Consider the following 15,261-nt stretch of genomic DNA (forward strand, 5'->3'; position numbering starts at 1 on the left):
TGCCCACCCCTTGTCCCCCGACCCTGGGTGCATATCATTTCAATTTTTGACAGCAAGGCAAGTCTTGCTTTTATCAAGAGTAGCTATATAGAGTTACGGTGTGAAGGCACCACAGACACCTAAAGACCAATTTTTCCGCACCTGGTTACTTCTATCCGAAGTCTGCAGAAGAAAGACCAGAATTTATCCAAAAAATCTCTAATCTTGTTCCCAGTGCACTACATTGTGGCCTTATCAGACAGATTGGCTCCCCAAGCCGTTGTTTACAAAATAAAGAAAGTTTGCAGGGAAAATGTAATTTTTTTGGCTTTATAAATGCATTTGTTTCTGCAGCAACTTCTATACACAGTACAGATGTGCCACTTTACAGGTAGACTAATTGGACCCCCCAGGCACTATAGTGAAAGGAGTTTTTTATTTTATTGTTATTTCTCATTTTGATGCTTTCAGTTTATGCATGAGTAAATTACTGCTCATTTAAAAATTACCCGGGCCCCCATAACCATTGCATGCCAAATTACTTGCATATAAGCCTTTAAAATGCAAAAGCACCGTGCAATTTCCTGCACCAAAAAATGTGCTGCATTTTTAGATGCGCAGGAGTGCCAAAAGGAATAAATGGCAGCCTTGCACATCTGTAAAAGAGCAGGGATTTTTTCCTGCAGGTGGGAATAGGTGCCATTTACACGCTGTCCCGCACATACAACCACCTGTAACAGTGTGAACCTAGCCTTGGGCTCATTTACACTTGCGGTTGGCAAACAAAAAACATGCTGCTGAGGCTCATTTTACAGCTCCCTATCACTCCCGCCATTTTAGCTGCAGAGGCAGCAGCTAGAGGTTTACAGATGCCACTGCTGCAATGTGTGTGTGTGTGTGTGTATGTGTGTGTGTGTGTGGGGGGGGGTTCAGTGTAGGTGGCAGTGAAGGGGTCAATGTGGGGGGGTCAGTGTAGGTGTCAATGTGGGGGGGGGTCAGTGTAGGAGGGGTGAGTGTAGGTGTCAATGTGGGGGGGGTCAGTGTAGGGGGGGTCAGTGTAGGGGTCAGTGGAGGGGGTCAGTGTAGAGGGATCAGTGTAGGTGTCAGTGAGGGGGTCAATGTAAGGGGGTCGGTGTAAGGGTTCAGTGTAGGTGTCAGTGTAGGGGGGTCAATGTAGGGGGGGTCAGTGTAGGTGTCATTGAAGGGGTCAGTGTAGGGGGGTCAGTGTAGGTGTCAATTCAATGTGGGGGGGTCAGTGTAGGTGTCAGTGAAGGGGTCAATGTAGGGGGGTCAGTATAAGGGTTCAGTGAAGGGAGGTGTCAGTGTAGGGGGGTCAATGTAGGGGGGTCAGTGTAGGTGTCAATTCAATGTAGGGGGGTCAGTGTAGGTGTCAGTGAAGGGGTCAATGTAGGGGGGTCAGTGTAAGGGTTCAGTGAAGGGAGGTGTCAGTGTAGGGGTGTCGGTGTAAGGGTTCAGTGTAGGTGTAAGGGTTCAGTGTAGGTGTCAGTGTAGGGGGGTCAATGTAGGGGGGTCAATGTAGGTGTCATTGAAGGGGTCAGTGTAGGGGGGGTCAATGTAGGTGTCAATTCAATGTAGGGGGGTCAGTGTAGGTGTCAGTGAAGGGGTCAATGTAGGGGGGTCAGTGTAAGGGTTCAGTGAAGGGAGGTGTCAGTGTAGGGGGGTCGATGTAGGGGGGGTCAGTGTAGGGGGGTCAGTGTAGGTGTCAATGTGGGGGGGGGTCAGTTTAGGGGGGTCAGTGGAGGGGGGTCAGTGTAGGGGGGGGTCAGTGTAGGTGTCAGTGAAGGGGTCAATGTAGGGGGGTCAATGTAGGGGGGTCAGTGTAGGTGTCATTGAAGGGGTCAGTGTAGGGGGGGTCAATGTAGGTGTCAATTCAATGTGGGGGGGGTCAGTTTAGGTGTCTGTGAAGGGGTCAATGTAGGGGGGTCAGTGTAAGGGTTCAGTGAAGGGAGGTGTCAGTGTAGGGGGGTCAATGTAGGGGGGGTCAGTGTAGGGGGGTCAGTGAAGGGGTCAGTGTAGGTGTCAGTGTAGGGGGGTCAGTTTAGGTGTCAATGTAGGGGGGGTCAGTGTAGGGGGGGTCAGTCCTTCCCTCTTTCTTTCCACCCCACCTTCTCGCTCTCTCTCTCCTTCCCTCTTTCTTTCACCCCTCCTCTCTCTCTCTCTATCTCTCTCTCTCTCTTCTTCCCTCTTTCTTTCAACCCCCCACCTCTCTCTCTCCTTCCCTCTTTCTTTCCACCCTCTCTCTCTCTCCTTCCCTCTTTCTTTCCACCTCTCTCTCTCTCTCTCTCCTTCCCTCTTTCTTTCACCCCTCCTTCTCTCTCTCTCTCCCTGAATGAATTACAAGGCTATAGAGAACAGTGCGCCATTGCAAACTTATATTCTGAGGTTTAAATTACATTATTTTAATATAGTCAGTCCTGAACTAAAGTGGGCCGGTCTAAGGCATGAAACTCCAGGGCTGAAAATGAGTCCCACTCTGGCCCTGCCTGTCATCCTGGTGGGCTGACTGTTCGGTGGCTGCCTCTCTCCTTCTTCCGCTGCCTGCGTCCTGGCCAGCCTTCCCGTGCTTGTTCCTTCTTCAATTCCGCTCCCGCGCCTGCACCTGGGGGACCGCGGAGCCTTCCTGGATCCGGAATACCTGTTAGAGGGGGGAGAAAATCTGCTGCGGGGAACCCGCCTCCGTTTTGCCGGGCCATCGTCACGGCCGGACGTGACGGAATCACCGCGGCTGCGCATTACCGGTTGCAAACGCTCCTCCTCATCCGCTTCCCGTGGTGATGGCATTCTCGTACTGGAACCCGAGCCGTCCTGATTGCTTCCGCCCTCGGCTGTAGAATCCCTGGCAGGGGGTACGACCGACCCGGCTTCGGATGGGGTCCCGTGAGTTGCCCCGAAAGATAGGTCCAGACCCCGCCGAATCCACTCTTCACCCCCTTCTTCTCCGGGACTCTCGATTTGGCGTCTTAGGAGGCTCATCCTTCCGATGACAGGAACCCCTTCTTATCCTGGGAATAACCCGAAACGCCAACAGCTTCTTTGATCTTGCTGAGGTGGTCTGAGGAATCGGCTACCGAGGAGCTCCTTAAATAGCCCTAAATCTGGGTTCTGGAAAGAACTGGCTAGCAGTTTGGGCGGCAAATTTGAGCGGGAAGAGGAGTAAAAGCTCAAATCTCCCCTGTAAAGACAGGGGGACAACTTAATCTCCCCAGATACAGTCTAATTGAGCGGGAAAGAGGCAGCAGATTTGAAACAAGGTCAAGAGTTCAGCTGACCCTTGCCTCAGGGACACTATACCTATTTATTAGCTATGGTATAGGCCTAACAACCTAAACGGCCCTGTCACTATCCCATGAGGAAAATTGGGGGCATAATTATATGCCCCTTTTCCTTTCATTCCACATCGAAATTCGGACACATTTTTTTTGCCATTTTGAAATTTCGTATGTATCCGAATAACGGAATTACAATAGTAACGAATTTAACCGGTTCCCGACCTCCCGTCGCAGCGGGGAAGCCGATCCATGGGGCCGGCGGCCGCGATTGCTGCCAGGCACCCGCGATCGCTCCCCGCTGAGAGAGAAGGACGGTCAGCTGTTGTAAACACAGCAGACCGTTGTTCTCTCTGAAATTATCACAGAGCGCCTGTATTCCTCCTTTATAGGATCACAGGTCTCTATGGTTATTTCACAAGCCCATCCCCTATACAGTTAGAAAACTAGGCTCACACTTAACCCTTTGAGCACCACTGTGTTAACCTCTTTCCTGCCAGTGTACATTTTTACTGTAACAGTGCATATTTTTAGCACTAATTACTGTAGTAATGTCACTGGCCCCCCCAAAAGTGTAAAACATGTCAGTTAGGTGTCCGATCTGTCCGCCGCAATTTCGCAGTCCCGCTGGACTCTGGTAGTATTCCAGTCAGGTTTCAGGAGGTACATGAATGACGTATAGCAGGGGCATTATTCATCAATAAAACGCAAAGCAAACGCCTAAGAACTGTTTTTTTTAAAAAGTGCTACAGGTTACATAATGCTAATATTAACCACTTTAAGACCACCCTATAGCAGATTACTGCTACAGGGCGGCTGTTCTGAGCAGAATCACATTATTACAGTATATATGATTATACACTTCTGGGTAGGGGGCACGCATGTGTTGCTGGCCACCGCTTCTGCTGTGATTGGTCACAGCAGAAGCGGATCAGCAGGCACTGGCCAATGGCTGGCCGCTGGCACCCGCTGAGTGGTGAGGAAACAGACTGGATGGAGCTCTGCATGTGTAAACAATGCAGAGCTCCATCCTGTCATGTCAGCAGGGATGTGCTGGGTTTTGTTTACCTGCTAAGTAGGGAATAAAATCTAGCACATCCCTTAGTGAAAGCAGCACACTGTGTACACAAAAACACTGGCTAGGCACACATTTAACCCTTTGATTGCCCTAGATATTTAACCCCTTCTCAGTCAGTGTAATTAGTACAGTGCCATGGCAAATTTTTAGCACTGATCACTGTATTAGTATCTCTGGTTCCCACAAAGTTTCAAAGGTGTCAGTGAGTGTCAGATTGTCCACTGCAATATTGCAGTCCCGTTGTAAGTCACTAATCTACGCGATTACTAGTATAAAATAATGTTTTCCAGTATACATACATGGTTTGTAGATGCTATAACTTTTGTGCGAACCAATCAAGATATGCCTATTGGGATTTTTTTTACCAAAAATATGTAGCAGAATACACATTGGCTTAAATTTATGCCAATTTTTTTTTTTTTTTAATTGGATATGTTTTGTAGCAGAAAGTAAAAAATATTGATTATTTTTCAAAATTGTCAGTTTTTTTGTTTATAGCGCAAAAAATAAAAAACCCAGTGGTAGTCAAATAACATCAAATGACAACTTTATTTGTGGAAAAAAAGGACATAAATCTTATTTGGGTTCAGCGTTGCATGATGGTGCAAAGTAACACAGTGACGTATCGCAAAAAATGGCCTGGTCAGGAAGGAGGGTAAATGAGGTCAAGTGGTTAATGCCCTATGTGAGGGTCTTGTTCACCCACACAGGGATGCACAGACGTTCCATACATCCATTGCCATTGCTTTTAATTGGGACACAATGTCTGTGTCTGTGCAGTGTAGTAAATCCTCATACACATCCTAGTGGGACCTACACAAAGGAATGGTTGTGGATTATCTGGGAACCATTCCAAAGACCATTTACCTGAACTAGACCCCAAGGGGTCATCTGGTAAGTGGGTACATAACGTGGTGGCGGATTCCCCCCAGTGTTTCGATCCTGCATGTGGACATCCCCTCCTTTTTTTGCACTGAGCACATAGCACTTTGGAATTTTTGGTTTATTGCACCAGTATTTAAAACTGAACTTTGTCAAGCACAGTAATTTTATTAATTTCAGCACTCTGAAGAACCCGTTGGGGGTTCACTTTTCATAATATTTCTAAGTGTGTGTTTTTATTTGCGGTTTTATGAATTATGTATCATTTGCACTTTATGATGTGAATTAGGATATTGTGGTATCTTTTGAGTGCTGTCTCCCCCCTTCACTCACCAAGCACACAACTACTCGTTGTTTTTGACTAGCGGCTCAAAAAAAATTATTTAAATTACAATTATTTATTTATCACAGTTGCACATATACACTTTATTAGAATCCTAGGCGCGTTCACGTGAGGGCATACACTCACAATTCTTTATAGAAGAAGAGAGCAGAGTGCTGTTTATTAGAGAAGAGTGGGGAAGAAAAAGAGAGATATTGGAGAAAATGAGGGGATGCCTGCCCTGGGATGCTAGAGAGGAGCAAAGTCTCAGCAGTGCCATAAAACAAAAATTCTGTCTGGAAGAGAGATAGGGAACAGGGAGAGAATACAGAGATAGCTACTTCCCTATCTCTCTTCCAGACAGAATTCTTGTTTTATGGCACTGCTGAGACTTTGCTCCTCTCTAGCATCCCAGGGCAGGCATCCCCTCATTTTCTCTAGTCTAATCTATCTTTTTCTTCCCCAATGACTCTACAAACATTACTGACAGACAGTGAGTCTGACTCACTCTGCTTTCTCCTTGTCTCCTCCATCGAGTCTGTAAAGAAATCTGCAGGCAGCTGAGGCACTGCACTGTCTGACTCACAGTTGAGGAATGTTCTTCTTCTTCAATCTTCTTCAGAGGACGACCGACTGCAGCCTTTGAGTGTCTGCTCTGAGCGCGCTGAGTAAGAGGGCGGGGCGGGGGCGGGGCGTACCCGAAGTTACCATTCGACAGGCACAGTCAGAGGCCAGCCCCCACCACAGTTCGCCCAATCACAGGGCGCCCACCGGCCATCCTGAGCAGGAAGGCAAGAAGATAATGACGGCTGGACTGTGGACTCACTGAGAGTGAGCGCAGGGACAAGATAATGTCAGACCGCAATTAGAACAGCGGGACAAGTTTATATTTCCCGGGACAAAGTCCTATTTGGCGGGACTGTCCCGCCAAAAACGGGACAGTTGGCACCTATGCTGATGGGGCACAGATTCCCATGCCCTGTTCTGTCAGAATAGCGCTACCTATCAGATTCTTCTGCCGGAAGTGACGTTACGGACTAGAACAACTTACTGCACATGTACCATGCGTTCCAACATGGCCGCTATGCGTTCCAATAGGTTTCCTAATGTCACAGAACACAAAGCAGAGGCGGTGTTCTAAAATTTTCTCGGACCCGTGAAAAAATCGGACCTCGTCACTTCCGGTGATAGGAGTCTGAAGTGCGCATGCGCATAAGACATTATCTTGGTTTGGTAAACTTATAACACATAGCGGGCAGCTGAATGAGAGGAGGCGGGGCTGAGGTGGGACGGAAGACACCGCCGCGTCATCTGCAGAGCTGAATAGAGGAGGCGGGAGAGGAGGCGGGACGGAGGTGCGGCCGTGTAATAAATGCAGGACTTTAGCGACTTCTTGTTTTATTATCTTTAGCAATTATCGTATTATTTATCCTTAGGATTTCATTACATTTACTATTTATATAATACAAAATAAGAAATACTAAATGTAATGAAATCCTAAGGATAAATAATACGATAATTGCTAAAGATCATAAAACATAAGGAGTCGCTAAAGTCCTGCATATATTACACGGCCGCACCTCCGTCCCGCCTCCTCCACCAGCTCTACATATGTGTCCTCCGTCGCACCTCAGCCCCGCCTCCTCTCAATCAGCTGTCCGCTCTCTGTTATAATTTTGCCAAACCTCGAAAAATGTCTTCTGCGCATGCGCACTGACGACTCCCATCCGCTGTTTTGTGATGCTCTATCACCGGAAGTGACGAGGTCCGATTTTTTCACGGGTCCGACAAAATTTTACAACAGCGGACATCTTCTTACACGCAGCCAATTCCTGAATTTCACATTTATTTTTGCAGTAAACTCACCTTATAGACAGAATCACAGTAATACATTTCTATTATTATTGTATTATAGTAAATATAGCGAGAAACCTGCAGGCAGAAGGTGGCGATGGCCATCTTGGTACACCCCACACTGCTCAGCGACAAACTGATTATATAATGAAATAGATTATTTCACTTGGTCGCGGTGAAACAGTCTATTTCAGTCTATAAGGTGAGTTTACTGCTAAAATAAATGTAAAATTCAAGATTTGCGTGGGTTAAGAAGATGTACACCGCTGCTTCGTGTTCTGTCACATTAGGAAACCTATTGGAACTCATAGCGGCCATGTTGGAACGCATGGTACATGCGCAGTAAGTTATTCTAGTCCGCATGTCACTTCCGGTAGCAGAATCTGATAAGTAGGGCTATTCTGATAGAATAACGGCCCTAATATGGGGCACAGATTCATACGCCCCGCGTGAGGTAACTGCACGGTATATGCTGTTTTTTAAAAAGTGCTGCAGGCTACTGTACATAATAGTAATATTATTAGTAAAAGCTGCAAATTTATATCACTATTCATATATTTGTTGTTTTTTCTATATCAATTACAGGTCAATGAGTGGAAAGCTCAGGGAAAATGGCCGCCTCCTGTACTGAGGACACTCTGTGTAGAAGAAGTAGATAGGAACTTTTACTAGTGTCAGCGATGTCATGACTGAACAACCAATAGATAGCGGCGCTTAGAGCAGCAACCCGGAAGTGGAAGTATGTCTCCCACGTGTGGTCTTCTCTCTCTCTCTCCTGTACATATAGAAGTGAATGTATATACAGCAAGCAGACGTGCTGTGACCGGGTATGAGCCCTCTCCTCCCCACCATCCCAGAGGACATAGCCTGTCTAAGAGGTACACTTTTGCATGGTTGGGAGGGGTGTCTTGCTTTTTAAATGGATAAAAAAGTTTAAAACAGCTATTATTCACATTATCTATTAAAGATCACACCTTACACTTACCATGTACTATAAATATAGTATACTATATAACATGTACAGACATAAATTACTTTTACTTGAAGAATAAATTCATGTTTTGAATAAAAGTGACTATGCAGGCGAAGGGCCCCAGCAGGGGCTCTGTAAATCATTCTCATCAGTGTTGTCATCCTTAACCCTATTGCTACCAAAGCTGTTTTTGCACACTGTAGTGATGTCAGACATTGCATGTGAATCGCACCGCACTGCTGTGCAAATCACATGCGATGTCTGTGCGATGCAAAGTCAGCCATACAGATTGTATGGCTAAATTCGCATCGCAATCGGACCAAAGTTGTGCAGGACCCTTTTTTTGCTCCGCACCAGAATCAAATCGCAAGGGTCTTCACACCTATGCAATCCGATTCCTGTCCGACTTGACAGTTGGCACTGCGATATGCAAACTGGCCTGGGGGTGTCATTAACTTTGTATTAACACTCCCAGCAGTTCGCATATGGCAGTGTGAACTGCCTGTGAGTCGGGTGCGATGCGGGAACCCGCAGTGGGTTCGCAGGGTTCCCGCATCGCACCAATGTCAACCGAGCCTTTAGGCCTGAAGAATATGTAAAACCTACAAAACATTAAATATTTTTTGAAAACAGACACCCCAGAGAATACAATAGTGACAATTACAATTTTTTATGTAACACAACAGCACAACAGTTTACAAAACGCAAGAATACACTAAACTTTAGGGCATATAAACGCAATATATATTACCGGATTTTTGGTAAAATAAAAAAGATAAGGTTGCGCCGAGTAAATAGATACCCAACATATTAAAGCAGTGCTAAACCCAAAAGCAAACATTTATTATTTTGCAGTTTACCAATTCTAAGGCCCCGTTCACATAGGGGCGACGCTACTTCGCACCGCGACCTCCGAGGTCGCGGTGCGAGCAGCGCACCGCGACCTCGGAGCGGCCGCCACGGACTTCATAACATTGAAATCTATGGCGGTCGCCTCCTGGTCGCCCCAAAGAAGCTCCGGACCCTTTTTCTAAGTCGGAGCGACTTGTGTCGCTCCTATTAGAACGGGTCCGCAGCTTCCCTATGGGAGGTGACCTACGGCGACATGGGAGGCGACCTACGGCGACCTGTGAGGCGACCAGGTCGCCTCAGTGTGAACCGGGACTTAGATGTGATGACTGCATTTGTTTTCTTTTTCTGAGCTTTCTTTCCTCTGCAGTATTTTTATCTGGTGATCCAGCCAGCAAGTCTGTTGGTTTTTTCAAGCTCTCTAGCAAAATACACTGCTCAAAAAAATTAAAGGGATACGCCACTATTTCTAGTCATTGTATGTACCTACCATGTCATGTTCTGACACTTTATACACAATGTATTCAATGGCATTTTGTATAGCTTTCTGCATATGCTAAAAAAAAAAAATATTTTAACTGCAAGTGACAATAAATTTTTTTTTTTTTATATACATATGGTTGTATAATTGCCTATAAATCCCACTCAAAGAGGAGTTGGTCCATAACAGTGTAAGAAGGGATGGTGGCAATGACACCCCAACCACTTGAGTTTCTTTGAAATGAATTGAAATGAATTGAAAAAAATTAAAGGAACACTTTTTAATCAGAGTACAGTATCAAGTCAGTTAAACTCCTGGGATATTGATCTGGTCAGTAAAGTAGCAGAGGAGGTTGTTAATCAGTTTTAGCTGCTTTGGTGTTAATGAAATAACAACTAGTGCACTGGATGGGCAACAATGAGACAACCTCCAAAACTGGGATGGTTTTACAGGTAGGGCGACTGACATTTTTTTCCCACTCATCTTTTCTGACTGTTCACTAGATTTGCATTTGGCTAGGGTCAGTGTCACTACTGGTAGGCAATACCTGGACCCTAAAGAGGTTGCACAGGCAGTCCAACTCCTCCAGGATGGCACATCAATACGTGCCATTGCCAGAAGGTTTTCTGTCTCCCAGCACAGTCTCAAGAGTATGGAGGAGATTCCAGGAGATGCAGTTACTCTAGGAGAGCTGAACAGGGACGTAGAAGGTCCTTAACCCATCAGCAGGACCGGTATCTGCTCCTTTGTGCAAGGAGGAACAGGATGAGCTGGTGTGAATGTCTCTGACCAAATAATCAAAAAGAGACTTCATTAGGGTGGCCTGAGGACCCAACATCTAGTGGGCTCTGTACTCACTGTCCGGCACCATGGCGCTCGATTGGCGCTCGACTGGCGCCCTGTGCTTTTCACAGATGAGAGCAGGTTCACCCTGAGCACATGTGACAGACGTGAAAGGGTCTGGAGAAGCCGTGAAGAACGTTATGCTGCCTGTAATATCGTTCAGCATGACCGGTTTGGTGGTGGGTCAGTGATTGTCTGGGGAGGCATATCCATGGAGGGACGCACAGACCTCTTATGCTAGTCAATGGCACGCTGACTGCCATTAGGTATCAGGATGAAATCCTTGGACCCATTGTCAGACCCTACACTGGTGCAGTGGGTCCTGGGTTACTTCTGGTGCACAACAATGCCCAGCCTCATGTGGCGAGAGTATGCAGACAGTTCTTGAGGATGAACAAATTGATACCATTGAATGGCCCCACGCTTGCCTGACCTAAATCCAATAGAACACCTGTGGGAAATTATGTTTCTGTCCATCCGACACTGCCAGGTTGCACCTCAGTCTGTTCATTAGCTCAGGGATGCCCTGGTCTAGATCTGGGAGGAAATACCCCAGGACACCATCCGTTGTCTCATTAGGAGCATGCCCCGATGTTGTCAGGCATGCATACAAGCACCTGGGGGCCATACAAACTACTGAGTACCATTTTTAGTTGCTGCAATGAAATTTCAGCAAAATGGACTACCCTACATCATTTTTTCACTTTGATTTTTGGGGTGTCTTTGAATTCAGCCCTCTGTAGGGTGATAATTTTAATTTCCATAAAACTATGTGACATCTTTTCCTTCCTAACACATTACTCAGTCCATATCAGTATAGATATCCAGCATAATATTTTTTCCCCATTGAGATCTGATGTGTTTTCAAAGTGTTCCTTTAATTTTCTGAGCAGTGTATATCAGTTTACATGGATGAGACAAAACCACTTAACATTGACAGGGGTGCTTACAATGATCAGCATTTATTTATTTATGCGAAACCTTTATCCCAAAAGAAAAACAAAATGTTTGCTTGATTATAAAGTGTGAGCTGGAGTTTGGCTTCAATTTGTTATTGTATCTAAATCTGCTAATACATCTAAGGCCCCTTTCACACTAGCTCAGATCCGCTTGTCAGTTTTTCAGGCGGATCTGAACAGATGCCCCATGCATCTCCATGGGGCATCGGATGTCAGCGGAGACATGACCGCTGACATCCGATCGGGGTCTGTCAAATCTGGACGGATGGAAACCCTATTTTCCATCCGTCTGGCAGATCAGATCGGATGAAAACGGACAGGCAGTCCGTTCTCATCTGATTCCCCCATAGAGAACAGCGGGGACCTGACAGCTCTGTCTCAGCACACAGCGCGGAGACAGAGCTGCCATCCGCCTGCTCAGTGGGGGATTGGCAGGTCGATCCCCCGCTGAGAAAAACGGAGTCCGCCGACAGACTCCCATGTGTGAAAGGGGCCTTAGGCTCCGTTTCACACCTGGGTGATTTAAATTGCGTGAAGAATTGCCTACATTCTGCCCGTGATTTCAAACTGTGGCAAAACGCGGGACGCGTTTGTTTTGCCATTACTTCCTAATAGTGCCCCAATGGCGCCACGTTTTTGCAGCAATTGTCACGCGATAAATTGCAACGTGTGACATTGTCGTTCAAAAAAAGCTTCTGCTCTATTTGAACAACAAACATCACGCATTACGATTTGACACAATTGCAGCACGATTTATCATGGCAAAATCGCGGCGCTGTTGGGGCGCCATTAAGAAGTAATGGCATTGCACACGCCCTGCAATTTGCCGTGATTTTAAATTGCCCAGGTGTGAACGGAGCTTAAGGGTAGATTTAGACATACGTCTAAATCTCCCTTGCCTGTGAAGCTCCAGAGGCTACTGACAGGCGTTGAGGAAGTGTTTGCGACGCATCCACACCACCTGTTTTAACCCCATTTGGGCTGACAATTACGCCGCAACCTTGTGCATTGCACGTGGTTGTGGGGCATTTGTGGTGCTTCCCCATTGACTTGTGTGTATGGGTCAACACTCGCTGCCTATTGCAGCTTGGGGGGGGGGGGGGCTGTTAGAGGGTATCAAAAATGCGTCTCAACCGCACATTTTTTCTGCCCTCCAACCAGTCCCCTCCCTCCCAGACTGATAATGCTGCTGTCTGCTATGCCTCCTGTTCTCATTCTTCCAGAGTTGAGTTTCACTAGTACAGGAGGTGTGTTATACTGGCCAGATTATCAGGTGAAAACAGGAAAAACCAAAGAAAAGAAAACTGATGCATCCACCACATCTTAATGATTGGTAAGCTGTAATACAATAGATTTTTGGTCTTGGTGTAATACCTCTTTAAACCTTAACATTGCATACACCTGTAAAACGGCGACAAACGTCAGCACCCTAAATTTTCCATAGGTGACAGTTTAAAAGCCCCTACAGGTCATCAGTTTAGAGTTTTGGGTGGCCAGGAAGGTAGGCAGTAGAGATGGACCGATTATCGGCAAAGCCGATATATCGAGGACCGATCTGCACTAAGTGCAGAGGAGGGGTTTGGGGTTCTTTTAGACCCCCAGATCCCTCCACAAGAGTACCTGTAAAAACAAAATAAAAAAAATAAAAATGTTTTTTTTTTTTTAATGTGCGAAAATATCGGCCGATACCGATATGCGATGACCAAAATATCGATATCCAAAAAAAAAAAACTATATCGGTCGATCACTAGAAGGTAGGCAGGAAACTTTTATGTCTCCTCTGCATTATAAATTCTGCCTGTTCACCATTTTTTTTTCTTTTTCCCCTTTAACATGTAGTAATATATAACACTTTAACTTGTAGTAATATATAATTGAAATAAAATCCGTTCTGTATTTTAGGCTAGTCAGTGGTTCTTCTACGTGAGGTCTATACATCTACCCTGTAGAGTCGATATGAAGAAGAATAAAGGACGCACAGGCCGAAGGAGGAAACGGAAAAATCTGGAAGTATCTTCAGGTAAAAGGGCAGGCTCTGTTTTGTTCCGCAGAGTGGCTAAGGCCAAAGATTTTATAGTGGGAAGAGGAGAATTAATCAGAATGGGATCCATCACACCATGTTTGGGCAGCTGATGCCTTCATAAGCACACCAACGATTCCTACCCGTTATTAAAGGTCTACCTTTCTGCAGATACCTGACCTTCAGACCTCATGCACACTATGATCTTTAACCTCCCTGGCGGTATGATTCTTTTGGATTTTAGGTGCTGAAAGCGGTACCATTATTTTGCATGTAATTCTTGTGAATGAGCAGCCCAAACCAACTGTATACATTTATTATATATATATATAATGTATACAGTTGGTTTGGGCTGCTCATTTACAAGAATTACGTATATATATATATATATATATATATATATGTGTATAATATAAACTGCTAAATACCTTTTTTCATCAGCAGTATATAGCAGTCTTGTGACTTCAATCAGTGTCTTGCCGAGCACTGGTTAAAGCTTGTAGGAGAAGTTTTCATTCTCCTCTGACTGTCCTATGAGGCTGCATGACTCCTGACCCTCTGTCTGGACAGTACTGATTGGCCCTGTGCCGATCAAATGCACTCTCCCAGAAATACATACCAAACTGGGCATGTGCAGAGTGCCCCCAAGGCTCTGTACCGGAAGAAGATGTGGACAGTAAAAGAAGGGGAGGAGCAGAGAAGACAGGATCAAACAGCCTTTTTACACAATGATTTTAATTAATACCTTAAGTTCCACAGTGAGTATAACAAGCATGCTTTAAAGCGGTTGTATCCCCCCAAAAAACAAAATAAAACAATCCCTGCAGGACAGTGGCATAGTGTGCTAGTTTGCATCGCATACGAGCACATTATGAAATACTTACCTTAGAACGAAGTTCCAACACGGTCGCCTGGACACTGCTGAGGCAGCTGACATGTTCCCTCAGGGTCTCTTCAGGGTTCGGCGGCTCCAGCGCTGTGAGTGGCCGGAGCGGCGATGACGTCACTCCCGCGCATGTGCGCAGGAGTTCACTTTCTGGCAAGGGGCTCTGAAGGTCCGGGAAGATGCGCTGGACTGGTATCAGAGGCTGCATGCAGCGTGAATATCTCTTAAACCTTGCAGGTTTAGGAGATATTCATTTTACCTACAACAGGTAAGCCTTATTATAGGCTACCTGTAGATAAAAGTTAAAAAGCAGAGTAAACTACCGCTTTAATTGCATATACAGGCTGATTTTACTGCGTTTACTGACTGTGGGTTTAGTAACACTTTTAAGTTAGGGAAAATCAGGCCCCAGTAACAAAGTGAAGCTAAGAGGAGCAGGGAAGAGGGAGAGCTTTTTTTCTTTAGCAAAAAGAGTAAAAGTTATTTTAGGAACTTTATAAAAAATGTCAGATGATGGCCGACCGGTCCTACAGACAGCCCCACTCTTTGTTTTTTTTTTTTCAAATCGAGTTGTACTGTACCTTATATATTGTATACTGCACCATGCTTATAATCTTTCTTCTTGTAGTGAATCAAAGCTGTGACATTCAGTACGTTCAGCTGAGAAAGTGGCTGAAGAAGAGGGGCTTCTGTGACAGCCAGCTAAGGACAGCACATTTTCCAGGTAACATTTTTAGGGTGCACGTCAGTGGAAATTATTATTATTAATAATAATATACAGGATTTATATAGCGCCAACAGTTTTTATAGTGCTTCACAACATGAGGGCAGACAGTACAGTTACAATA

General features: G+C 45.6%; 1 protein-coding gene across 1 annotated transcript in view; it reads left to right on the forward strand.

The window, feature by feature from the left end:
- Nucleotides 1–8,153: 8,153 nt before the first annotated feature.
- The window catches only part of LOC309548451 (SET domain-containing protein 4-like), a 37,116-nt gene continuing 30,008 nt past the window's right edge, over nucleotides 8,154–15,261 (forward strand). The window contains exons 1-3 of the mRNA XM_082248395.1: nucleotides 8,154–8,280; nucleotides 13,410–13,527; nucleotides 15,042–15,137. Coding sequence (XP_082104521.1) covers nucleotides 13,464–13,527; nucleotides 15,042–15,137 — 160 coding nt within the window. The 5' untranslated portion in view covers nucleotides 8,154–8,280; nucleotides 13,410–13,463. The remainder of the gene's footprint in view (nucleotides 8,281–13,409; nucleotides 13,528–15,041; nucleotides 15,138–15,261) is intronic.

This window comes from Pelophylax lessonae (genome assembly GCF_965119305.1).
Source record: "Pelophylax lessonae genome assembly, chromosome: 2".
Lineage (NCBI taxonomy): Eukaryota > Metazoa > Chordata > Amphibia > Anura > Ranidae > Pelophylax > Pelophylax lessonae.